General features: G+C 52.9%; 1 protein-coding gene across 36 annotated transcripts in view; it reads right to left on the minus strand.

The window, feature by feature from the left end:
- Positions 1-26,099, minus strand: part of Celf4 (CUGBP Elav-like family member 4) — a 287,070-nt gene that overhangs the window by 42,822 nt on the left and 218,149 nt on the right. For 21 of the 36 annotated variants that reach the window (XM_006971417.4, XM_006971416.4, XM_016003025.3 and 18 more), the window contains exon 3: positions 17,693-17,771. In XM_006971417.4, coding sequence (XP_006971479.1) covers positions 17,693-17,771 — 79 coding nt within the window. The remainder of the gene's footprint in view (positions 1-17,692; positions 17,772-26,099) is intronic. The other 15 variants (XM_042264209.2, XM_042264197.2, XM_042264204.2 and 12 more) reach the window with 1 other exon arrangement.

A 26,099-nucleotide genomic window follows, 5' to 3' on the forward strand; every position in this document is an offset into this window, starting at 1 on the left:
CTTAGCACAGGGCCTGGCAGGTGGTTGTGTTGCCCAACGTTTTTGGAACAATTAGATGGATGATTGAAACGCTTCCTGGGAGTGGAGCACTGGAGATACAACCCAATTGGTAGAGTGCTTGCCTGGCATTTATAAAGCCCTGGGCTTAACAGTCAGCATCATGCAAACCAGGTGTGGTGGCACATGACTGTAAGTCTAGCATTTGGGAAGTGGAAACAAGAAGAAGAATAGATGTTTGAGGTCATCCTAGCTACATAGGGAGTTCAAGACCAGCTTGGACTACAAGAGAGAGAAAGAGAGGGGAAGAGAAGGGGGAGAGAAAGGGGGGGAGAGGGAGGGAGGGAGGGGGAAAGAGGGAGAGGGAGAGGGAGAGGGAGAGGGAGAGGGAGAGGGAGAGAGAGAGAGAGAGAGAGAGAGAGAGAGAGCGCACAAGCCTATTTGTACTTCTTTGAACCCTATCTCCACTCCATCCCTCACAGCATCTTTCTTATAAGGCACCCACCTGTTTGATCTGGTCCTGCCTTGGAGTTTTAATTTTTCTGGGGTTCTCAACCTCAAGACAGCAAAGCTTTGCTTGATTTCTCCATTGTTTCATGGTTCCCTACCCTGTGGCCCCAAAGGCCTAGCATCTGCAGCTGGGAAGCTCATGGGAGTCAAGGTCCCAGGGACCAGACAAGAAACCAAGGCAGGACCAGAGCCTACCCTTTTGAAGCTCTCCCGCCGTGTGGGGCTAACAGGGGTTAATGGGAAGGGACACTGGCCAGAGACCTTGTGGCCTTCAGCGGCAGTGATGGAAGGCAGTGGCCGAGGCCTCGGCTGTCTCCGGTGGTGCAGGCCTCTGCTGCTGCTCCACCCCTCCAGTGTCACTTAATGTGTGCGGTTAAGTATTTACAGATACGTTCCCATGGCAACCGAGGCCTCAACGTTACTCTCACAGTTCTGTTTTCTCAAATGTGTTTCTCTGCCTGATAGCATAGAGTTTTCTGGAAGCTGGCCAGGTTGTGAGTCATGTTCTCAGTCCTAGGCTCTAGCTATCCTCTCTGCCTCCCGCTTTGAAGGCCAACAACCTGACCCCACACACTCATGAGACCAACTCCTCTACCTCATAGGCCTGCCAGGTGATTAGTTCCTGGGCCGGACACTCAGAACCCACCAGCCTCCCCCACTCACTTTCTGGATCCATCGCCAGCATCCCTTCTCTAAGAAGCCACTCAGAGCTTCCTTAACACCCCCCTGCCCAGACAGATCTAAGCCTCTGGACCACCATGCTTCTGGAGAGAGGAGTCTTTCCTCTAGCCCCTGGCTCTTGGCTCCTATAAACCTGCTGTGGTCGATGCTCTCAGCATGCAGGTCACTGGACCCCATGCCCCATCCCTCTCTCTTGGCAGGGCATGTGAGTCCCTGTCCTGTGAACTCAGCCAGTCATCCTCCACCCTGGCTTTGGGTTAGGCACTGTTCAAGGTGAAGAGACAGGGAACAGAGAGTCCCTCAAGGCGTGGAGCTTATCTCTCAGTGGAGGAGGTGCGCACAATGATTAAGAAAAGATGGAGGCAATGGTATGGGAATAGAATTAAGAACATGACAGATGGGTGGGCCTTGGTGAGAGGGATGCAGTTGCCGTGACAAGGGGAGTGGAAGTGACATCTGGGGGAGCAATGCTTTTTCCAAAGGGAACAGCCAGCACAGGGGACGGAACAGGATGTTTGAGGGACACCCAGGAGGCCAGGAGGCAGGGCCAGGTGACCAAGGCATCACAGAGGCAGCAGAAGCAGGACAGATAAAGACTCTGAAGTCACATCTGAATGAAAATGACAAGATCTTGCTAGGGCTATTAGAGCAAATGGAATGTAGAGTCCAGGTAGAGGACAGGAAGACTCCAGTGTTACCTTCTGTGACTCAAGCTGTAGGGAGCGTCAATCACTAGACATGTCCCCAAATGCCCCTTAGGACCACGCATGATCTTGTTCTTGCCCAGTCCTTCAGTGGATGCTGCCCCAGAAGGAGGAGACAGGACTTCCTCTAGTGAACCTCCTGGGCAAACTACTTGCATCCAGCTCCCAGCCAGCATTCCCAGGGAGAACTGCTTCTACCCTGAGCAGCTCTTCCCAAGCCATGTTCTCCCTCTATCTGCCCATGCTGGTGGGCTGCTTGGTACAGAGCAGGATAGTTGACCAGAAGGCTTCTCCCAGCCCAGTTCCACCCTCCCCCAGGAACTCACCTATTCTATGCTACCCTTCTCCTATCCCACAAGCCCTGAGGGTTGCTTGAGGGCCCTTCTCCGTTGGATCCTACTAGAGGCCAGAAGGCACTGGCTGCTAATGATTCCTCCAATGGCTGTATCACTCTTATAGACTACCGAAGCCACTGCTTTCCACTGATGTTATAAACACAGTGCTGATGGTGTGGTACGGGAAGGGTTGAGTTCTCTTGTTCCTGCACTTCATGGAGTCCAGGTGCCCCAGCCAAGCCCCGAAGAGACGGAGCCTGCAGAAGGTATCACTCTGCAGGAACTGGGGGCCCTGGCATGTTGCTGAGCCGGCAGGGAACTGAACATGTTCCCAGGAACAAGAAGCCACAGGACTAAGGTTGGCCATGGCCGGGAAGGCCTTCAGGACTCTCGGGGGCCTTCAGAAAAGCACAGAAATTTCCAGGAACACTATATGGGATGGAGAATGGGTAAAAGGACTTTCTTTGTCTCTCCAGGTGAGGACAAGTCAGGCTGGAGGCTGGGGACAGAGGTACTGGTGAGCGGAGGTGTGAGTGGAGCCTCTGTCTGAGGAGGCTGAACCAGTGGGGAGCAAGGGTAGACCTTGTTCTAATGTCGGCCAGTTTGCTCAGGTATTCCTGGGCCTCCTTCAAGACTTCCCCTGCAGTGGGGAGAGATTAATAGTGGAAATCCACAGAAGGAGGGCTCTTTCATCCACTACCCACCCCTCAGTTCCCCCCAAAAAGAAAACAGTTGTTGAAATTGAAAAATGGTGTTCGGTGGAGGGTTTAAAGACATTTTGAATTTAAAACATATTTTAAAGGTCATTTTAAGCAGTAATTATGTTCTAATGGTGGGGCTCTTAGCAGAAGGCAAGAGTCCCTTGGTTACATTAGCCCAAATGTGAGGCAGCAAGAGCCTGGTTTCTAGAAGCCCTCAGAACCCAGTGGAGGGACATGGGGAGGGGGTAGTGGGGAGATAAGCTAGGTGCAGCCTGTACTCCCATCCACATCCTACACTGTGTCTCCGTTGGGTCCCGGGAATGATAAGCCACACGCTTAAGCTTGGCTCTGGCAGAGAGGGATCTCTCAAGACCCCCCTGGGGTCTGCCACACCAGTGACTGTGAGACTCACAGGGAGCAGAGCATGTAGGCTGGTCCTGTGTCTGTCTCTTCCAAACACTGTCTTTCATGGGTGTTTCCAGCAGCAGGCCCTTCAACTGTTGTGGGACAGCTGTGTCTGGGGTGGGGGTGGGGAGGTGCCCCTGAGCCAGCACCAGGGCTTCAAGGCCCAGGTCTGTGCACTTCCGCAGCCTGTGGCCTACATTACTTTGGGACAGGATGAGGACACTGGCTATTTATTTGAAAGTCAACATTTTCTATGCTCCATCTCCAGCTAGCAGCCACCACCACCCCCAACCCAGTCCTCAGCCTGTTTTCTCCTTCTTGGTGCATGCCCTCTCTTGCTTTTGCAGAAGACCTCACTCATTTAGATGAACGCACACATGTGGAAAGGCTGACACTGAAAACCCACTGTGAACACCTACTGTTCCCCAGACTTGAGAGACTCTGGAAGAGCTGGCCATAGGTGAGCACCATGGGAGAGCCTTTAACAAGGGAGCCAGCGGACGGCTGAAGCTTGGGGCTGAGTTTGTAGTACCACGGGTGTTGCATTTAATTTGGGAGGGATTCATGACTGAGATACGGGGGTCGTTAACGGAAGGACAAGCTAAAGAAGGAATGACCAAACGCTTTGGGTAAAGAAATAAGCAGCAGCCTTCCAAACTGGAGGAGCCCCACGCTTCCGCTGTGTCCTCAAAGGCAGCGAGACAAGAAACACAGAGTGCACGTGGGACAGGACTTTTTGTCCAACGCCACGCCCTACCCGTCTAGTTGCCTGGTCTTTCGTTGAGCAAGAGCAGGGCCAGGAGCACACTCAAACTGACATCCATGGGCTCCTGAGCGAGTCTTCTGAGAGAGGACTGGGAGCAGGCAGGGGCTGGTGGCGCTGGGAAGCCAACCTCTGGGCGCTGGGGTGGGGGATGGGTGTGCAGGGATGCGGTCTGGGACTCGGCCCAGGAGGCGGCTGCGGGTGGCGCGGGACCGAGGCAGGGGAAGGGGCAAAATATAAAAATATCCAGGCGTGGCGCAGCGCCGGGCCACAGCGTTATTAAACTAAAGCATCTTATAAATCTCGAGCCATTAATAACAGGCTGCCTCCACGTCGGGATAATTTATTCAAATTGCGGGTCCCGGGATGGAGGAGCAGATGTTTCCGAGCTGTTGGTGTCACTGAAAGAGTTCCAGGGGAGGAGGGGCGCGCTGCGTGCTGGGGGCAGGGGCTCAGCCCCGCCCCCTCGGTCCCTCTAAGGAATGTCTCCATCTTCCACAGCGCAGGCCACCAAATCCCTACCCTGGGGGAGGCAGGACCAAGTCCTTAAGGGACAGCCAACTTAGTTCAACAAATGCCAGACTAAAGAACCGTCTGGAGAAACAAGCAGGCAAGTCGCCGCATCTAGAATGCAACACCGCTCCCAACTGGACTAGGCGACCTGTGAGCACTGCCATCTTGGCTCCTTGGAATAACAGTTCTCAAAGGGGTGTTACTTGAAGTAAGGTAGCCTGGGAGTCAGAAGGCTTGGCATTCTTTTGTGCATGATCAGGTTGTCTGAGGATGACCCAGAAGTGAACCCTAGAGTCTCATTCGCCTCCTCTGTACAACTGAGCAGTAATACATGGATGCTTTGCCTCCTGCTGGGAAAGACAGAGGGAAGCTGTCTTAGGGCTGCCCTTGGACTCAGACCAGTCAAACCTGAGTCTTGTGGTGGATCGGTGGCAGTGTATCAGGACCTCAGTCTGGGTCTGGGTTCTTGGACAGAATTCCAGGAAATATGTATCAGCCACTGAGTATCTGTCTAGACCCAAGAGAGGTTAAATTCCTCAGATGAAAGTTCTCCTGCCAAATTTTGTCTCTCTGGTAAGGCAGCTCTCACTCCATGATGTCATTTCTGACCCTAACTCCTTCCTTTCCTAAATGTCTAATGTTGTGGGGGTAAGGGAAGGAGACACAGCTCTGCCCAAGTCTTCATGCCTAGGAATCCCATCTCCACCGAGTCCATAGGAGTGACCTCACAGGGGACATGCTAACCTTTATTTCTTGCACCTTCCTCCATCATGGCAGGAAACCGAGGGAGGACCTGAGCAGCTCCCAGTGCCCTGGATTGTGCCTTGCAGTAGCTGAAGAGAAAGCCTTCCTCCTGTTTCTGCTCTGTGGCGGTGAAGGACTTTTAAGTGAGACCCTGTCCAGTCATGGAATGCTGCACCACTCCCTCGAAAGTCCAAGTCTTATACAGGAGAGTTCACACTCCAGAGGCTCCCAGCCTCCTCTGCAGTCACGCCCTGGTGAGTGACGGTCTCATCTCTTCCCTGAAGTCTAGCTTGATCTCCTGCCACCATCATGTGATGGGAGGAAAAGTCCCTACTTCCTCCCATCCAGTCTTGACAAGTAATGAAACTAACTCCTCAGGCAGGGTTCTGAGAAGGAAAAATTGCATAGGCAGACTCCGCCCTTAGCAGGACAACATCAGAAGCCAGTGTGCAAGGAGAGGTCAGGATCTGGCTACCCTAGAGAGAGGGACTTCTGGGAGGACTGGTTGTTAGGAGCCTAGGGTGAGGCTGAAGGAGCCACCAAGACCTCCAGCAGGACAAGTGAGGGAGGTAAGAGCTTGTGGTGGCTGCCCCCTTCCCCTACTGTTTCCTGTCAGCTAGGCCGGGAGGGTCAGTGGTAGCTGTCAGCTCTGTGCTGCTCCTGGCACGTTGGACCTCCTCCACAGCTCAAGGTTCATTTCCAGTGAAGGAGAAAGTGCAGCCCACACTCGTGGGGCAATCAGCATGCTCTGTGATGAATGGAGCCTGTGTCACTCAGCGAAAATGAATATTTCTTTGCGATAATGGCCAGATGGTAGCAACTCTCCGATCCAAATTAAAACATGCATGATAAATGCCAGGAAAACAGAGGAAGACAAAACCCCAACCTGGAGTGAATTCTCTCTATAAATCTTCCCTCTGTGCCCCTCCCCCACCACAGTGGCCCTGCTAATAGCCATTAAATTATTAAGATGTGCTGCAAGGAGAATTCCAATGTCAGTGGCTCCAGCCCCCTGCCCACCCTATCTCAGTTTGTGGGGCCAGAGCAGATAGGAAGTCTGAAGTGTAGGCTGCTTGCCTGGCCCAGCTAGGGAGGGTAGAGCATTTTCAGCCATGGGCACGAGACTGGCATCATGGAGCACGCACAGACTGACGCCCATCCCCAGACAAGCTCCGAGGAAGGCAAACATGCTTCTCTTTAAGCAGGGAACAGTCTCCATGGAGATGAGAAATTAACACCATGCCTGACTTCACGGTGCATGCAGAGGCCAGAAGAGGGTGTCAGAGCTGGGGACTCAGAGAGGCAACAGCTAGAGAAAACAGACCAGTAGGGTGGACCAAGGAAGGCTCGGACTGGTGGCATGGAGCTGGATAACTGGGATGGGTCAGGTGTGCTGCAAGGGTGGCTGTGTGCTGGGGGTTCCGAGGCACCAGACACTAGGGGAGGGATGGCTAGGTACTGGATTTATGCTTTCTAGTGATGAAGGGCTCCTGAATCGCTGCCTTTATTCCCATAGTTCTTGCCTATCCTCATGGCCGGAGCCTGCATGGATCTCTTGTTCTGCTGATACACTGGCCATCCTCCCTGTAGGTGGCCTTTAGGTGGCCATCTTTCCATGGCTAGTTCCGGTGGGCTCAGACTTTCCTACAGAGCCCAGGCCTTCTCTTCTTCCTCCAGGAGCCAGACCCCAACACTTTCTCTGGTATTCCTAGGCGTCTTTCCCAGGGCCATTTAGTTTCCTTGTTTTCCCCCGCCGCCCCCCCCCCCCCCGGGCCATGGGGCTTGCATCTCTTATCTCAGTGGCATCTCAGTCTAGAATCCGCTCTAACATAAGGCCACTCAGGCTGCTCCAGTTGGTGTAGACCTCCCTCTGTCCATGGCACACACCTCACTGCTCATTCACGTCAACGGATCTCCTCACTCTAGCCTGTGAGCTTCTCCAGGGCCTAGAGCCCAGAAGAGGCTGGAAAATAGCTCCCTAGAGCTCCACATCTGTCTCATGGTTCATAAGCTCTGCGGGATAAGGAATACACTCTGGTGTGGAAACTCACTGCAACTGGCCATTTATATATAAACTTTAAGCATCCTGAGACACCAAAGCCGATTACCCAGGGATGGGTTGTGGTGTTCAGGGTGTTGAGATCATAGGCTATCCTTAGCATGGATTCCTGTTGATGTCTGTGAAACCTCTATTCCAGATGGGCAAGGCCCTGATAATTCAGGCTGCTTTCCTCCATGGAGTTTCCATAGGCTTTTACTGCCTGGTCCTCCCAGCTGGTCGCCACACTTATATGGCCACAGACAGATTCTTCCTTCCATCAGTTGGATGGCACCTTAGCAGGTCCAGCCTTAGACCCTCTCTGAGGTCCCCTGTACCCCTGTTCCCCAAAAGCACTGGGCAAGGAGTAGGAGAAGCCGTTGCAGACAGTGGTCCAGCCTCCTCTCGGTGGATAAGATGGTGGGCTTGGAGGCTGGGAGGACATGTTTTTCAGTGAGGGGTTGTGAGAAGTCCCAAAGCCCCATGAGAAGTCAGCAAGATGTGGAGGTGACCAGAAGGATTGAGACAAGAAGGATTAATGACCGCTCTCTGCCCCAAGGAGGTCAACTCTCCTCTCCTAGCCCTTATTTCTCATTTCATAAATGGAGCCGCTGCTCAGTCAGGCACAGAGAGCTGCTACCAGGTGTGAGGCTCTCACTCTAGACGCTCTGGATGACTCAGTGGCAGGACTGGAGCACCACGGTCTCTTTCCATCTTCTAGAGACCCAGCAGTTCCTGCTGCATGCATCGACAAAGCCCTGTGTCTCCAACCTGGGGCCAGGAAGGGCAGCCTCAATTAAATGACCAGAGACGAAAGCATAAGCGTGCACACCTACACTTGTGTGTACAAGGGCTGACTTGGAGCCTCCCATCTCTTCATTTTATCCTCCGGCCCAAGCCTGCAGTCCTGTTTTAGCGCCATATTTTATACTCTGTGCTACTGCCCAGTCTTCTGGATCCAGACCCGTGGGAGAACGTGTCTCAAGGAAACAAGGTAGGGCTGACAAGATGGCCCGTTGGGGAAAGGCACCTGCTGCCAGGCTCGATGACCTCAGCTCAGTTCCCAGGATCCACAGGGTAGAAAGAGAGGACCCACTCCTGCTGGTTCGCCTCTGAGTTTTACACACGCACCATGACACATGCATGCACCGACACACATGTACAAAGGCCAAGCCCAGGTTCCTCTCGTTCCATTAAGTAGATGCACCTTTCCAACCAAACCCATTCTTCTACAGATTTAAAAATATCTGGAATGCCACCCACATACCTGCCATCCTTGTCTCCAATTTCATCCTTTGCCGTGACAGCCCATGTGCTGTCCCTATTACCTCATCAGCAGCACCTGTTGGAAGCCACGCCCCCTCCTCGGGTGGTATGCTTTCTATTTGCACTTGCTTCCTCACATCTCTCCAGAGGTCCTCACCCTGCTACCGGCTCTGCCCCCCCCCCCATATACCAGACTCTAAAAGCCACACTACCATGACGGGGCACGCCACAGCTCTACTATGCTCCATTTGCAAAAAGAAGTTCAGGGGACTGTTCTCATCATCTTTGCAATAAGAGAGAGCATGTAGCTCTCGGAGTGGATAGCTTTGTGGGAAAGGCAGGGAGGCCAGAGTCAGAACCAGGATGGGAAGCTTGGGCCTACCTCTGCCCAGCTCCTTACATGGGGTTCCTCACTCCACGTGGCTGAACAACCCCAGAACAGCCCTTGTACCATGTTACCCCCTAACTCTCAGGTCTGAGAGTGAGTCCCCTTACCTAAACCCCTCTGTTCAAAGCCCCTTGTGAAAATCAGGGTCCTACACCTTACCTAAACCCTCAAAGCCAGACACCCTTCATCCTGGCTCATGGTGAGCCCCTCACCCACTTGGGTTCAACTCATTTTCCCTTAGCACGAGCTCAGCTTCATGCTTCCATCCCTGGTTCACACACTCTATTCCCTCTCCCTGTCCAGCTCCCAGCTATGCCCGTATTCTTGTCAAACTGTCTTGGTGAGTTGTAGCAGGAGCCCGAGAACACTGGGAATTTTTGCTCCTATGCCGAGGACTGCAGAGGAAGCATTTCCTCTCTCTCCTTGTCCCCATCTTTCCTAGAAGTGGGAACACCCTCCTGTGAGCTCACACAGTGCAGGGAACAGGATACTCTCAGCGTGGCCATGGGATGGTTCACCAGAGGGGGCCTAGTCCCCTCTCTCTGTCATCCCAATTCCCAGGCTCACAGGCAGGAGGCCCTTTTAAATATCATCCAGAAGGCCATTTGCTATGATTAATACCCCATTTCCCCCAAAACCGTGGTTTGCTAAATTAGCTGGGGCCAGAGGGAATTTGTTGAGGAGCTTGAGTCTCAACTTTCTTAATGCTTAAAACCAAACCAAACAAAACCCAGAAACACCCACTTTAAAACCAAAATGCAGATCAAGCCTCACACCCTCCCCCAGCTGAAAACCTGGAGTCCATTTACATTCAGGAGGTTTGCAGTTAATTATATTTTCACACCTGTGGCGGGAGTTACAGATGTATTTATAATGTGTGTCTGCCCCACTGGAGTGCCTTGGGGCCCCTCTAGGGACCCTTCCCCATGGAGTCACCTCCCCAGCCACATAGAGCTGTCTTCACAGGTCTATTTGGTGCGGCTGTATAAATTAGCGGAGGGTCCTCGGTTTTAAGAACTCCTTCCCCAGTGGGGAAGGAAAGGGGACCAAGATTCCTTTAAGTCAGAAAACTGGGTTTATGAGAATGAAAGTCACAAGGTGGAGTGAGCCTTGCCCTGTGGTTTAGGGAAACTAAGAACTGGAGCTGCTTGAGAGAAAATGAGAGGCCCTGTTTGCAGACACGTCACTGAACCTATCGGTAGGGAAGCCACGCCTTGGTTGCACAGCCTGGCTTAGCCATAAGTTTGCTATCTCTTGGTCCTTCCAAATCTTTCAGACTGCATGAATAGGGCATGACGGGCCCAGGCCTGGGCCTGCGATCCTACATTCAAGATGAACGTTGCTGTGGCTCTTTTTCCTCCAACATTAGTCCAAAATGAACCTGAGACATGGGCTTTGGGGTAGGTTCAAAAGAAAACATGATACAAATTAAGACATTCCAGTGGTAACAGGGGGTCAAAACAGGCCTGAGACAGGAGATGTGTGTGGGGAGGGGGGTTGCTGAGGAGGTGTTCTGCTGTGTGTGTGTGTGTGTGTGTGTGTGTGTGTGTGTGTGTAGTGGTGGTGATACGTATGTATGTGTGCATGTGGAGGCCTGGTTTAATCTAAGGTTTTGTTCCTCAGATGCTGTCCACACTGTTTTGTTTTGTTTTTTAAACATCTTTAGTTTAGTTTAATCTCAATTGGCCTTTTTTTCTTTTTTTTCATTTTATTAATTTTGTGTGCTTGATTGGGGACAGGGCAGACTGGACATGTGTGGAGGTCAGTGACCAGCTAAAGGAGTCTCTTCTCTCTTCCTACCCGGCGGGTCATAAGGATTGAACTAAGGTGGCCAGCTAGGCTGCAGGGCCTTTTTCTCACTGAGCCATCTTGCTGACCACACCCTGTCTTTTTTTTTAAGACAGAGTCTCTCACTGGCCTGGAACCACCAAAGGCAGTGAGCCTCAGGGACTCATCTCTGCCTGTCCACCATTTGAGATCACACGCGTGTGCCACCTCGCTCAGCTTTTTCACAGGGGTTCTGCAGATTGGACTTAGGCTGTCGTCACACTGTGCAGCCAGCACCTCGCCGACTGAGCTCTTGCCCCTTTCCACCTTCTTCTTCATAAAAATGGGACTAGGTGAGGGGCAGATGCATGAGTGGTTCCTGGGCCTCTCCAGGCCTACCTGGTCTGGTGTCCCGGCCAAACCTGAAGTTAGCTGTCCTATCTCCTTCAAGGGACCAGCTCGCAGGAGGGAGCATGGTACTGTCACAGTCCCCGTGACCCAGGGAGTGCCCATTCTGAAACAAGTTCTGGTGGGCGGGCAAAGCACACACATGCTCGCACACGAATATGCACAGACGGGGGAGTGTGCTGCCCAGTCCGGCTCCCAAGACCTGCTGTGGGGACTCAGAAGGTGCAGGGGCTGCTGAAGTGTGAACATTTTGGGCTCCAAAGTGTTGACAGCTCCTTTTGGCGGCTGCTGTGAGACCTCAGTCACCAGCCACATTCTGCTAGCTAGGGTTGGCTCGCTCATCCCTGCATCCTCTGGGCAGCTCCAAACCGGAGGCCGATGTGTGTGTGTGTGGAAACAGGGCAAAGCCCTGTGATCTGCGGACCCAGGCTGGCTTCAGGCTGGCGGCGTTTATTGCTTTCCTGGGCTCTGCAACCCGCCCACCTGCCTGGCCTGAGGGCTTCCTCCGCAGAACCCGGAGGGGCTTCTGTTCTGCCAGAAGCTTTTGTCCAGTGAGTCATGCATTGCTTCCAAAGATGGAAAAATGGACACGTTTTTTTATGGTGCATTTCCACAAAACAGGGTCAGCCTGCAAGTCCATTTCATCAGAACACACTGTAAATGGCCTTTGGAGTGTAAGAGGATTGTATTGTTAGAAGAGCCCAGGAGTGGGAAATGCAGCATCTGGAGGTCAATAGTTATGGCCATAGGTCTCCCCCAGCCGTGTGCCTGGGCCAGAACCACTGCAGGAGCAGACAGCTGCCCTGCCTGGACTCATACCCCTCAGCTGGTCCCCCAAGGCCCCTGGGAACCCTTACACACCACACGTGGTCTGTCTGTTTAGAAATAGAATAATGCTTGGAGGAGAAATGAGGAACGTAATAGGATTTCAGAAGCCACAGGACCCGATGGGGCTACAGATGGTGGAGGGGCTGGGAGGAGGGAATGGGGCCTGGGTTTATGGTGGGGAACGTGGCCTCAGGGAGGGCCTGGGATCTGCATCACATGCATCGTGTCCAACCTCATTAGCTGGCCCAGCGGGACTCCACTGCCACACCAGTGTGTCTGCCATGAGGAAAAGGATGCTCCGAAGATGCCATTGTGGACTGGGGGCAGCAAAAGGCTTCAAGAACGCAGCTAACGGACTTGGCCAGCGCCTGCTAGGGTGGTGTGGGGGCAAGGGCAGTCCTAGTGACCGCTGAGGGTGGGACTCACCCCTGCTACAATCCTCCCCTTCCTTCTCTTCCCCTGCATAGTCCTAGCAGAGATAGAAGAGTCAGGGACACAGAAATGAGAGAGAGAGAGAGAGAGAGAGAGAGAGAGAGAGAGAGAGAGAGAGAGAGAGAGAGGTGGAGTCTACACATGAAGACTTGGGGAGCAGATTGAACTGGGATGTTTGGCTCCAGGCACTTTTGTAAGACTTGGGGAGGGAGAGGTTTCTCCACTTTCTAGAAGCTTCCTTGGGGGTGTGTCAGTAGCTGCTTACAGGGCTACCTCTCCATGTTTCTTTCCAGGCAGAGCTCAGGGCTCCCCCCCCCTCCTTAGTCTGCCTCTGGCCCTGCAGCTGGAGTAGGGGTGGGGTCAGAAAGCTCCCTTGTCCTTCCTCACTCCTCTGACCCACTTCTCTGAACTCCTCGGGTGTCCCTCTGGGTTCCCTCAGGCTACCATCTCAGTCTCCCTTCCCTGGCCTGGGGAAAATGCAGCCTGCCTAGCAGGGAGAGACTTGGCCTGCCCTTTTAATGTGGGCTTAACCTGTTCCAGCCAAAGGCCAGGTGACTGCTGATTTAATCTGGTCATGTCTTTAAGCAATTAGGCCTGATTCTGCCATAAGGAGTGACGACTTTTGGGGTCTATTTGCCTGTGAGCTCTCTCCAGAGTTAAGCATGGAGGACAGTGGGGCATGCGCTGGAAGACCGGAATCTTACTCAATACTCCTGCTGGAGGCCTTCCAAAGGCCAGCCCCGTCAGCTTGAGGCTTGGAGTCTGAGAACAGCGACCTGCTAAGAATTGGGCCCGTTAGCCCAAGGCTCGGATAGTCCCCGGCCTTCACGTTGGTGTTCATGTGGCGGCGAGAGAATTGGGGAAGAACCCCGCTGCTGTTCCTGTCAGCCTAACTAAGCAATTCATCCGTACCAGAGCTCTGCAGGTAAAGAGGCCACCCTTGCACTCACCGCTCCAATGACGCCTGTCCATGCCCATTCCCAGAACCCCACGGGACAATGGGACGCCTCTAGGAGCACAGGAAGTGGAATGGGAAGTGGAGCCTTGCAGTGCCTGAGCTTGTGGTCGCCTCCGTGTGGGCAGGGTGTGGGGAGGAGCCCTCCTCCAGCCAGTCTCTTTAGTGACCTGGAAGGCAGTTGGGTGGAGATCCCAGAGGCACACGTATGTCCCGGGTTCTTAGTCTTTGGAATATTGAGAGGCCCGGGAGCAGAGCTTCAGGGGTTGAGATGAAGGAAGGATGCAGCCTGGGTAGGGCCGGGCCCCCATCACTCTGCTTCTGGGGTGATTCCTTTCCTGCCCCCTCGGGCTCCAACACACACTCCCAAGGCCCCTCTCCCCATCTGTTTCCTTCTCTCACATGTTTTTTCTTAAAAAAAAAATTGTCGTGTGCGTGTGTGTGTGTGTGTGTGTGTGTGTGTGTGTGTGTGTCTCTGTGTGTGCGTTTGTCTGTCTGTGTGTGTCTATCTGTGTGTGTGTATGTGTGTGTCTGTCTGTCTGTCTCTGTGTGTGTGTCTGTGTGTGTGTGTATCTGTCTGTCTGTCTGTCTGTCTGTCTGTCTGTCTCTCTCTCTCTCTCTCTCTCTCTCTCTCTGTGTGTGTGTGTGTGTGTGTGTGTCTGAGATCTTCCTCAGTTACTCTCTACCTTATTGTGTTATGCCGGCCTCTCACTGAGCCTGAGCTCACCTCTTGGCTGGCCTGCGAGGCTCCTATCTGTGTATACATTGCCTCTCTTGCCCAGTGACAGGATCACAGGTCCCTAACATACGCTCAGCTTTCTACCCAGGTGCTGGAGGCTCAACCTCAGGTCCCCGGGACTGACACTGAACCCACTGAGCCCTCTCCTGTCCCTAACCCATGTCTTCTCACCCCTTCCTTCCTTCTTACCCACTCCACTCCCCCCACCCCTCCCTCCCTCCCTCCCTTCCACGCCTCTCTCCTCTCCTTTATTCCTTTAAGCATTTTCACCTTCCTCTCCCTTCCCCACAAGAAATATTTAATGGTTATTAAATTATTTTAAACCAACTTTCTTTTAAGAAAAAAATAGCTTGGCGATAGTGCTGACTCAGGACCATCTCCCTGTTTAATATTGAATATGCAATTAATAGATAGATGTTTAGGTTTGGCTCTTCTCCCCCTCCCCCTCTTCCCACCGCAGCAAGAATAAAAGAGCTGATTAATCTGGCTTGGGGCAAGTGTCAGAGCAGGAGATATATGGGAGAAAGGCGATGAGCTTAGCAGCTTGGAGTTGGAGAGCAATTGCCTCCCAGGCAAGGGATGGGTGAAGAGTATTAGAGCAGGCATTCAGCTGGGCTGGGGCTGAGGGGATGTCCCACACCCACACTGATTCCGCAGAACCCGCCTGATCCCTCTGAGGCTTCTCTAGGTGAGGCCTTCCTTGGTCAGGCCACCCTGGTTTCTTTCCCAGCTCTGGGGAATCCCTTTCCTTCAAGTCTAGAAGTACCATTTCGTCATGTTGACTCCTCCAAGGTCTCTGGCTGTCCCTCCCTGTGGTAACAGCTGGCACTGACTGTCCCAGCAGCCTGTCTCCACTTGAAAGCTGCTCTCTATCATGTGGACCCCCTGGATATGGGGCGGTGAGGCCCTGCATGTCTGGGTGACTTGCACCAAGCTCTCACGGGGCCTGCCTTCTAGAGACCATTTCTAGGAGAGATCCTGAACCCTGCCATGGGTCTCTTAAGCTCTGAGTGAGACTGAGCAAGGGCATGATCTACCTTTATCAAGGAGGAAGCCAGAGTGGGAAGAGCTTGCTCACTTAGGCCCTTTACACCTGAGTATATTTATTATACCTCAGGTACCAGGGTCCTTGAGTTGCTCAGAGAGCCCTGGCTGAGATGTGTCCATGTCCTAAGACATGAGGTGGGTGTCTGACAGGCACCAGGCATCTGCTTGAGCCCTCATGGGTAGGAGCTGAAGCTCGGGTCAAAAAGGCCCTGAGCCAGGTAAGCAGCTTGAAACAGAGGGCTCAAGGGGGTGTTCTGAGGGGGGGGAGCTGTAGGTCGCGGGGACCAGTGCCACCTTTAGTCACACTGGAGTCCCTTCGGGACAACTGACTCTTGAGTTTTAAGTATCTTTGGTCTATTCTATTTCCTTATAAGCTTTTAGGGATGAAGAAAGACGAAGAGAAGAGAAATCCCTTAATGGCTAGCCAAGCTAATGTGAAGTGAAGGCCAGGGGCAGAAGTCCCTGAGTCTGGAGAGGGAGTGGCCAAGGGGCACCTGAGCCAAGTTCTACTGTGGTGGGAGGCTTGGCCGAAGAAGCCAGGAGACTTGGCAGGAGACAAAAGATAGCTGGGACTAAGCTGACACCCTGTTTCATCCCCATACGCGCCCCCCCTTGCCTAATGGACTCTGTCCCCAGACTTCTCCAACCCCTCTGTGCTGGCTAGTTTTATGGGAACTTGACACAGGCTAGAGTTATTTGAGAGATAGGAACCTTCATTCAGAAAATGCCTCCATAAAATCAGGCTGCAGGCAAGACCACGGAGCATTTTCTTATTTAGTGATGACAGGGAGGGCCCAGCCCATTGTAAGTGGGGCCACCTCTGGGCAGGTGGTCCTGGGTTCTATAAGAAAGCAGCCTGTTCAAGCCACAGAGAACACACCAGTTAGCAGCCCTCCATGGCTTCTGCATCAGCTCCTGCCTCCAGGTTCCTGCCCTGTTTGAGTTCCTGCCCTGACTTCCTTCCTGACTGTGATGTGGAAGTGTACACCAAATAGACCCTGTCTTCCCCAACTTGCTTTTGATCGTGGTGTTTCATTGTAACAATAGTAACCTGAACTAACTCTCCCAGGCAGTTCTTGTTCTGGGAAAGAGCCTTCGCTGCTGGAAGAAGGGCCGAGATCTCTCACTGCTGGCTGAGGCTGGAAGCAGGTGCCCTTCCCCTTTCCCTGTCCTCTAGGGTTTCCTGCTCACGGGTGGCTACTCAGTTCATCACCTATTGAGTCTGTGGGTGCTTGGGTGGCCACCTACCATGGGTGGGTAGGACAGTATCCTCTTAGCGGGGGGTCCTGGGTCTGACCAGGGACCAAGTTTGTCCACATTCCTGAGGGCACTGCTCGGTGCTGAGGCCAGGTCGTTGAAAAGTTAGTGTGAAGTTGGGGGTCTAAAGCTAGACTCCATGAGAAGCAGAAAGGACAGCGACCTCCTTTCCAAGACTGTCAGTCTGGACCCTAGCAGGGGCCTGCGGCTCCCTTCCCTCTCTTGGGCTGAGGTGTCTCCTTCTTTCTCTCAGGTGAGGCTGTGTGCTCAGTACCATGGGAAAGACAGTTGGCTGTGGAAGGAGTCCGAGCCTGGGTGAAAGAGGCTGACCTCTGATGCTGGAGGTGTTCTTTATCATTTTCTCTTCATTTCTTTTCACATTGTAGCATGGTTGAGTCCTATCTAGGGGGTACCTAGAGATCGGGCTGTGCCCAGGGTGGGCACAAGTCACCCTGGAGCCGAGGTGGGGAAGCAGTATTGCTGTAAAGGCACTGAATTTACAGGGGAATTGTTGCCTGGTAACAGAGATGTCCCTGGCTGGCCACATGTCTTATCTTCCCTTGGCTGAGGTTCTGTGGTTATCTATCTATCTATCTATCTATCTATCTATCTATCTATCTATCTATCTATCTATCTTTCATGTGTGTGCATGCATATGTGTGCATGGCGTGAGCATTTGTGGGTAAAGCCATGTCCTTCTCCCTCCGTCCCCTTCCAGACATCTGTCTGCCGGCTTGGATCCACCTTTCCAATCTTTATCTCCATGCTTGCCTTGTGTGGCCTGCACCTCCACCACAGCACCTCTCAGATGTGTTCCTTCACAGCCTTGACTCCTCTTAGAACAAGATTGCAAGCATTGGGTCTCTCCTAACGGGGCAGTGTTCAAATCCCATCGCAGTGGGATTTTCTTGGCAGCACGCATGCAGGCACACTTTTTTGCCTAACTAAAAGCATGGGAATGGATAACTCCTACATGGTTCCTTGTTTCTTTAGACAAGTATTAAACCCTTCCCTCCCGCAAGCAGACCTCTGTCTCCTAGCCCCTCCCTATTGTCTTTCCACATCAGTCACCCAGAACAACAAAGTCCCGTCCCTAGCCTTCAGTCCCGAGGGGGAGCAGCAGGAAGAGGAAGAGGTAGGGAGTCGCTGCAGCCGGACAGGGTGGGAAGAAAGGAGGAGAGGGGGAGGAGTCAGAGACAAGTGGGGGCCCTCACGTGAAGGGGGCTGGCGCAGGCAGCTACTACCTCCTCGGCTCTCGCTGTCCGCAGGCTTCACCTGGATCGGCCGGTTCATCTGCAACAGAGTAGAGGGAACAGCGTTTTACAGGTAGCCTGGTACCAAAGTGCTCCAGTGCACAGATGCCAGCGTGCAGGACACGCCCCCACTGGGGACCCCCACACCTAGAGACAAGCAGGTACATTCTTCCAAAGTTCCACCGGTCTTCGTCCACAACTTCATCCTCCAAAGCCCGGTACTGCGCGCCAGCGGGGTGAGTGGGTGGAGGAGGTCCTCTAGGTAGGAGAAGCTATAGGGCTTCACCCTCTTTGAATAGCTCTCAATAGCCTGATACTAGAATCCGGGGGTGGCGATAGCATGCTTATTTCTCCTCTCTTTACCCAGAAGGCCCTCCTGTCCCCGAGCCACACCCGTGGTCCAGCCTTAGGTCCCTCAGCACAACTGGCTTTGCCGAGCTGGTCCCTGCAGGTGTCTGACCTCAGGCGCTGCCATCTTTCTAAGCCTGGCCTGAGAGACAGTGGTGGCGGAGGACTGGGTTCCCACATCTATGTCTGGAGAGGAGCTCTAGACTGGGGTTCCCGAAGGCAGTCAGAGGGGTCGACCGAGGGTGGAGCAGACACCACCAGGTTTCTCGTGCTTGTGGATATGGTGTCAGGGCACTGGGGCACTGGACGGCCTGCGCGGGCCTCTCCCTGGAACTGGTGCGATACTACATTTGGCCACTAGGGGTCTCTGCACTCCAAGCATCTTGGCTCAAACGGCTGGTTACACCCCAGCTCCGAGGTACTAGGGTGGTCTCTCCAGCCTTGGGTTCCCGCTGTATTTCAGACAATACAAATTACAGAAACCACACAATGAGACCTTCGTTATGTCTTCACCGTGTTTCTCCTGTATGCTCCTCCATAATCCCTTTTTGCAGATGCATTTCTCTCACAAAGAACTGGCCCCAAGAGGCAAGGAGAGCGGCGACGAAAGCACCCCCATTTTAAAGACAGAGAAGCCGAGGCCAAGAGACAGTCACGTGCTTTTCCAGGCTCTCTTGTGGCAGGGTCTGCAAAGGCTGTTTCTGCACTCGCTTGCACTGCACCTTAAGACCTTGCTGCCAATTCCCCTCCCTGACGGGGCCTGGAGCAGCAGTCACAAGCTGCCTCCTGCCTTCCAGTCTAGGATTTGAAGTGAGTTTTGGCTGCCTCGAGACAACTGGGGGTTGCGGCGAGGCTGTCTGTGACTCAGCAAGGTGAAGCCGAGGCCAGGGGAAGGGCAGAGCCATGCAAGGAAGGACAGAGGCAGCGCGCAGGCTTCGGAGCGAGGGCGGGCAGGGAAGGAGATGCCGGAGCCAAGGCCAGCGAGACAGGCCTCTGGGGGCCAGGCTGCTCTGCTTTGACGCCAGGTCGTGATAGACAGCCCTGGAAGGGGGTGACAGACAGGTGCGTTGTATGAAAGAAAGCTCCAGCCCCTCCAGCCACAGGAGGAGTGTCATACTATAGCACACTGCCAGCGTGTGGAAGTGTGGCATCGTACTTTTGGATCCCCAGCAAGACAGTCTGTTCCAAACTCTGAAGGAAAGGTGATGTCCTAGGGGGCCAGCCAGGAATCTCACTATGGGAGAGGGGATCCAGTGGAGAGTTTTGTCACTCCTGGTTTGCTGTTAGGAACTTAGCGTCTCCCTGGGGATTGAACCTAAGGCTAGCCAGTGCTCTAACTCTGAGCTATAGCCACCCCGTCACTTTTCACTACCTATTCCCCCTCCCATCTGAGGACTTAACAGAGTTGGGCCCGGGCACCCAGTTATGACCACTGTTTTTTCTCACACCCATCTCTCCAGCCTTGGTGCTTTCAGAGTGGATAGCTCTCTGAGGTCAGGAATATTAGCTATGCCTTCCTGGGAGGAACCTGGCTGGGACGCTCCCAGGAGAGGCAGGGCCAACACTGCCAGGACACAGTGACTAGCTTTCAGTTAGGGACCCCAGCCACTTGGGCAGGAAGGGCCAAAGAGTTGGTGGAGAATAAAAAACGTCCAGGTAGTGAGGGCAGCTCGGGACAGATCCTTTGGTGCAGAAGCTGCTTCTGCTGTCTCCTGCATGCATGCCCCACCCCACATTTCCATATCTCCCTCCCTCAAGTTCATTCCTTGGGCCTGCAGTGCCCTGCTCCAATGTTCTGTCCTTCTTTAAGGCTGACAGGGGCCCCACTGTGGACTGAGTTTTGCAACCTCCATTCATACAGTGAGGCTGTGGCGCTCAGTGTGACCATATCGGGAAAACCCAGGAGCATCAAGGAGGCGACTACAGTTACACTGAGTAATAACGGCAGGTCCCACAGGGCCGCTGTCCTTACGAGACAAAGAGGAAACACGGGGACCTACGCACACAGACAAAGGCCGTGTGAGGACACAGCAAGGTGACCCTCTCCAAGGAAGAAAGACTTCACTCAAAACCAAACCTGCTCACGCCTTCTTCTAGAACTTCCAGCCCCCAGGGCAATGAGAAATACATTTTGGCGCTTCAAACCACCCAGCAGCCCCAGCAAATGAACAAATCTGGTCCATGAGATCTGGCCGAGGGAAGGAGCTTGCAGGGAGTCCATCCTTTTCCATATAAAAGGCACACTTGAGGGTGGAAATTCACTTGCAAGAGGGGGGGGGGCATAGGCTGCCCAGGACGCCATCACCGCTACATGCATTATACTGCTAGATTACGATAACTTCTAGAATATATGTGAAGAGAGTCACTTCAGTCAAAGACACAGAGCTTCAAAGAGATTAAGACACCAGCCCAGAGTCACATAGACGGCAAATGGAAGCATTGGTGCGAACCCAGTGTTCCGGACAGCTGCTTCTGGGGTTGGAAGATGCTGGGAGCCCTGTGGGACGACGGGCTCAGGGGTGGCCTAAGGAGGATCGTAGCCAAGATGAAGAGCTGAGGAGAAGGGCTGTGATGGGCGAGACAGTCTGGCTGAGTAAGGCAGGCAGAGGTGTGAACAAGACCTTGTGTGTGAACAAAGCCTTGTCCTTAGCGGCAGTGTGAGTGTGTGAATGTGTGAGTGTGGGGGTGGGGTGGGGGGAAGAGAGATGGCTCTGCCTCTGGGAGGAGGTTCCGAGTTCTAGGCTAGTATTCTTCAGAAGAGTCCTACAGTTTGCCAGGGTCTGGGACAGAACAATTTTCTGACATGATCGATCCTATTTTCCATGGCAACCGACAGGTGATAAAACTTTCTCCGTGTACATGGAGCCATCCACGCTAGACACCCTGGCCTCGTCAAGCCACTCTCTGGCCCTGTCTTTGGTACCTGACCACTCAGAATGCTCAGCCTTACACTCCTGAGTTAGGCTTGGCATATCTCCTTCCGAGAGTCCCTCATCCCATGCCAGGCCTGGACCATACCCCTAGACCTCCCCTGAAGTTTACTGCTGGCTCATTCACTCCTCATCGTCCCCTAGGTCTCTCCCCAACTTAACTGAGGGCTTCCTGGTGGCGGGAGTCTAGGTTCGCCCTGTCCTGTCACTTGAACCTCGGCCATCGGCCACAGGCTGGGCACCCATGGATTCTCCACACAGACCACTGAGCAGAGCTGGCTTGGCTCCCACTGAGCTGAGCTTCCTGGAGCCATTTTGTCATTTCCATCGAAACCGAAGGGTGATCAGTGTCCAGAGCTTGCCTCAAATGCTGCCCAGACTTCCTTATTTTGCAGCAGAAGTCAAGTGTCAGACTGTGGTGTGGAGGTTTCCCAGCTCCAGCAGGCTTTCTGCAGGAAGGAGGCTGGGGCAGGAAGGAGGACTGCCCTCCCCTGCTCCTCATCTTGTGTAGGTCCAGCCTTATCACGCCCCGGTTCGGCCTTAAGGAAGGAGGTGTGGACAGAGCAAGCTGGCCTGGGTGGAGGGGACCAAGTCAGGCCACAGAGGTGGTGAGAGGTGACAAGGCCAAGTGTGGCGGAGGGCTGGGCAAGAAGCCAAGAGGGCACCAATGGAAAAGGGGGCGGGGTATGGAGCGAAGGATGAACAAAGGGAGACCCGAAAGGGCAATGGCCACCTTGCACCCTCCCTGTAGCAAACACTATTTCTCAGGCCTAAACCAGGATCCCCGAACCCATTGGTCCTCACTTTTCTCCTTTCTCCCAGTCCTCTGTCATCCATCCATCCATCCACACCTCCCAACAGTGTGGGGGGCCTGAGAAAGCCACCATGTGTGTCTTTTTTCTAAGGTGTGTTCTTCATTCTGGATCCTGCCCTCCCAGATGGGGTGGGGTGTCAGCTCAGCCGGGGGTGGTCTTCCCTGCATCAGCAACAGCTGCCTAAGGAGCTAAAGGCTCCTGTGCCAGTCCTCTGTGGAGACTATTTGGGAACTGTGGTCTTTTTTTCTAGGTAGAGTCTCCTCAGAAGGAGCAAACTGATTTGGCTTGAGTGCGGTATTTCCCTGAGCTCTGCACAGGTGGCTGGGGCCGGAAAGGAGTGGCCCCTTCCTGTCCCTTGCCACACCCAGGTCCAGCCTCATCAACTTCTGATTCTGCTTTGGGGAGAGAGATGTGTATGGAGTGAGCTGGCCTCACCAGATCGGTATTTAGGGCCAGCTTTGCCCCTTACAACAGCAGAGGGTGGGCAGGCAGGTGGCTCCTTCCCAGTCCCTCCCCTCCGGCTCTGTCTCCCTGTCCCCCACCCCTCCCTCTGCCACTCTGTGCATCAACACATAGCCATGCATTAAACAAGACATTCCATTAATTTCTTCATCATCATAACGTACGCTGGGACATACCCTTTAAATATTCATTCAGCTATGAAAACTGGGCATTAAAATTTTAATAATGTCAAGCTCATTTGAACCAGGCTCCTTGGGGACGATTACGATACAATTAGAATAAATACGATGATTGAGCTGGTCAAAAGGCTTCACCTGTCCAGCATGGCTCTCTGCATAGGTAGAGACCTGTGGCTGATGGGCAGACAGACTGACAGACAGGCCAGGCTCTTTCCTGACTCCATCTCCCCTCCTACACCCCTGTGGCCTCCTCTCTGCTCTGTATGGCCACATTTGCTCCTCACGGGTCTCTGCCACCTGATCCCTGAGAGCCAGGGTGCAGGGCCACCATCCGTCTTCAGGAAGATGGCTCTGATTAGCACCCCTCTTCCAGTTCCTCCTGGTAAGTGCCAGGCTGCTCACTGGATTCATGTGAGAGCGTGGTTTTATTTGTGCGAGCTTACTCTCCTCAACCTTTAAAGGGTTCTTGGGACTGTGGTGAACACCATCTCTAGAGCGGAGCCAGCCTGGATATCCAGGGGTCCCTGAACAATCAACTGTGTCCTGTAAGCACAGTCCGCAGCAATGTGCTTCCCTGAAGGCTGGTCTGGAGATCTGGGGTGAGGCTGAGCCTTCCTGCATTCCTCATTACCTTACAGCTGTCAAAACCCAATTCTGGAGGTGACCTAGCATTGTCCTCTTGTGTACTCATCCAGCTTCTATTTCCCTGATGACAGGGAAATTATTTCTCATTAGGTCATGGGCCCTTCTTTAGAGGTTGGTACCTTCAGACCCAACCTCTTGACTGAGCATCCCTGCATGTACATGATCAGTCGTATAACATATAACTGTTGGCTTTGAAGAACTCATTTTGTGTTGGGGATCAGGATGAAAGAAGAAGGTAGGAGAATACAGGAAGGGAGTGCCCATTATAGGACAGGCAGGACCAGCCTCTCCTGCTTCCCGTGGCTGTGGGCAGAAATAGCTCTGTGGTGTAGGAAGAGGCGTAGTTGGCCTGATTTCAAAGGGCTAACCCTCTGTGTTCCACTCTGGGTTCTTCCTCCCACTGGCAGTCCCTGAGCCCCAGGTGCTTCCTGGTTTGCAAGTGGGCCCCCCCCAGGGGCAAGTGATCTTAATGTGTGGTATGCTGTCTCTGGGACATGGTCAGTATGGGGGTAAAGGGCACAGACTGCTGGGATATGACCAGCCCTGTCACAGCACAGCCAGCCTGGGCTGCCATAAGATGAGCATGTTGCATCCTGATCCCTAGATCTTGCCCACTGCTGGTTGGCATAGATAACATCCATGATACACATGTGTAGGGATCAGTGCATGGAAGGAGACAGCCTTTTGCACAAGCAAAGATCCCAAACCGAAACCATGTCCCAGAGCATCGCTTAAAAAACAAACAAACAAAAAACACCACGAGTTCAAAGCTGAAATGCAAAGAATTCTAAGACAGTGACGCCCTAAATTCTAAGCATGTGTGTCTTCTGGGAGTAGGGCTACTACTCAGAGGTCTTTCTCTAAAAGATGCTCTTCAACCCCTGTCCTCCACCTCCCCACACAGGCTTTCGGAGATGGGATTACACCATGTAGCCCACTCTAGCTTCAAACTTGCAATCCTCCTGCTGCATCTCTCCAGTGTCCCCGTGCTTGTCAACTTCCGGCGCTTTTGAGAACAGAGGCTAAGCATGGGCAGCCACTGGCATGCGAGTCTGGTGCTGAGGATCCCTTTCTGGTCAGAGAATGAACTCCCCCATCAATTCTCGGGGAACAAAGGTGTGCGGCTCTCCATGCTGCCTTCCCTGAACTTTACCTTCACACAAATAAAATAGTTAACACATTAATGACAAAAAAAGCCTTTAAAAAACTGCCAAGACGTCAAGATCTCATGTGGTGCCCGGTTAGAGTCACAGGCTCTGGCAAAGTTGAAGAGAAGACTGAGCCTGTGGATTTCCATTGCCCTGGTGAGGAAGGCTCTCGGGGGAAATAAAGGGGCTGTGGGCATCATTTGAAGGTTCTTGTAAAATATTACTGCTTTAATTGCCTCCTTAATAAATTGCATATGGTTCACTCCATAAGAGATGGGCTAGAGGCTCAAGGAAGCATGTCCACCATCATCAGGGCCTCACTGTGGACACCCCCAGTAGCACCCATTGCACCGCCAAGCTGGCAGAATTCCAGGGCTGCTTGGGGTATAGGTGCTGTTGATCTCTTTTTTGCTTGTTGGTTTCCTATCTCTCCTGTGGGTCTTGGCTTCCCCTCTTGGTCCTGCAATATCTATCAGGTGTCTTTTCAAGTCTGCCCCTCCCCATCCTTTCTTTCATTGCTTTGTGGCATTGATGGAACATTCTGGTCCCAGGCTTGATGGCTTGTTTAATGTCTCTCTCCACTCTGTCAGGGAAGGCCCACAGCCACATTGTTGCTGATGCACATCCAGGCCCTAGTGATGGCCACAGGACAATGGATATGTGGGACACACTGAGGACTTGTAGCTCAGTCATTAAGGACTTGTGGGACAAGCATGAGGGCCCAAGAATGATCCCCAGAGCCTGTGTGAAAAAGCTGGGCGTGGCAGCATGTGCTTATAATCAATCTCAGTGATGGGGAAGTAGAGCCGGGAAGATTTCTGGGGCTCTCTGGCCAGCTAGCCTAACCTAATTGGTGAGTTCCAGGCCAGTGAGAGGCCCTGTCTCAAAAGCCTAAGCTGTGTTAGCTTTGGTATCACATACACTAGGACTGGGAAAAGGCAGAAAAGGAATATTACCATGGTCCCTGAAAAAGGATGACACGTAGATCCCTAAAGCAGTCCACACTTTGAAAGTATGAGGGGGACTTGATGAGGAGAAAGGTTCCAATGGGAAAGGGAAAGGAGGTGGAGGGAGAGATGAATAAAATCCATCTTATAAATATTTTAAACTGTCAAACAAAAACAAAGTAGACAGTGTCTTGTGGAATGATGCCTGCAGTTGATCTTGCTCCACACACACACGTGGGCTTATGCATTCACAAGGGAGCACACACACACACACACACACACACACACACACACACACACACACACACACACGACTTAACATACTCATCAAATGGATGACCAAGTCCTCTCTCAAGTGGCATCATCATCCTAGTCCCTGGGTCTGGCAGAAGGACCTGGAGGTTGGATCATCTGCCTTCAGACCTGTTTCCAGACCAAAGAGAAAGGCCCTTTTAATCCTCTGCCCTCCAGCCCAGTGGCAGTGTTGTACCTTTGGATTAGGAAGGGTTTATTGAAGCAGTGAACGCCCTTTAGAGAGACAGCCAGCAGTACTGACCAGACAGAAGAGCAGGGTTATTGTTAAAATATGTAAATCTAGAGCCCATTGAAATACAAACCCTCCAGACAAGATTTTTTTTTTTTTTTTGTAATAAATCTTGCTTCTGTCCTCACTCCCTGATCCAAGGATGCCATGTGATGCTTGTTGGGTCAAGATACATCAGCCCTGTCAAGCTCTTCACCCCTTTTTACCCCTCTCTTCAGTTGATCTGCCAACTAAGGCCCCTGGCATATTCCTTGGGCCAAGTGCTTAAGGTACCCTCCAGGTCACTCCTAGAGACCTTTTTCTGTGTGCAAGCCCCTGCTTCATCCCTCACCTCCTCTTTATCACAAAGT

The sequence above is a fragment of the Peromyscus maniculatus genome, chromosome 19 (genome assembly GCF_049852395.1).
Source record: "Peromyscus maniculatus bairdii isolate BWxNUB_F1_BW_parent chromosome 19, HU_Pman_BW_mat_3.1, whole genome shotgun sequence".
NCBI lineage: Eukaryota > Metazoa > Chordata > Mammalia > Rodentia > Cricetidae > Peromyscus > Peromyscus maniculatus.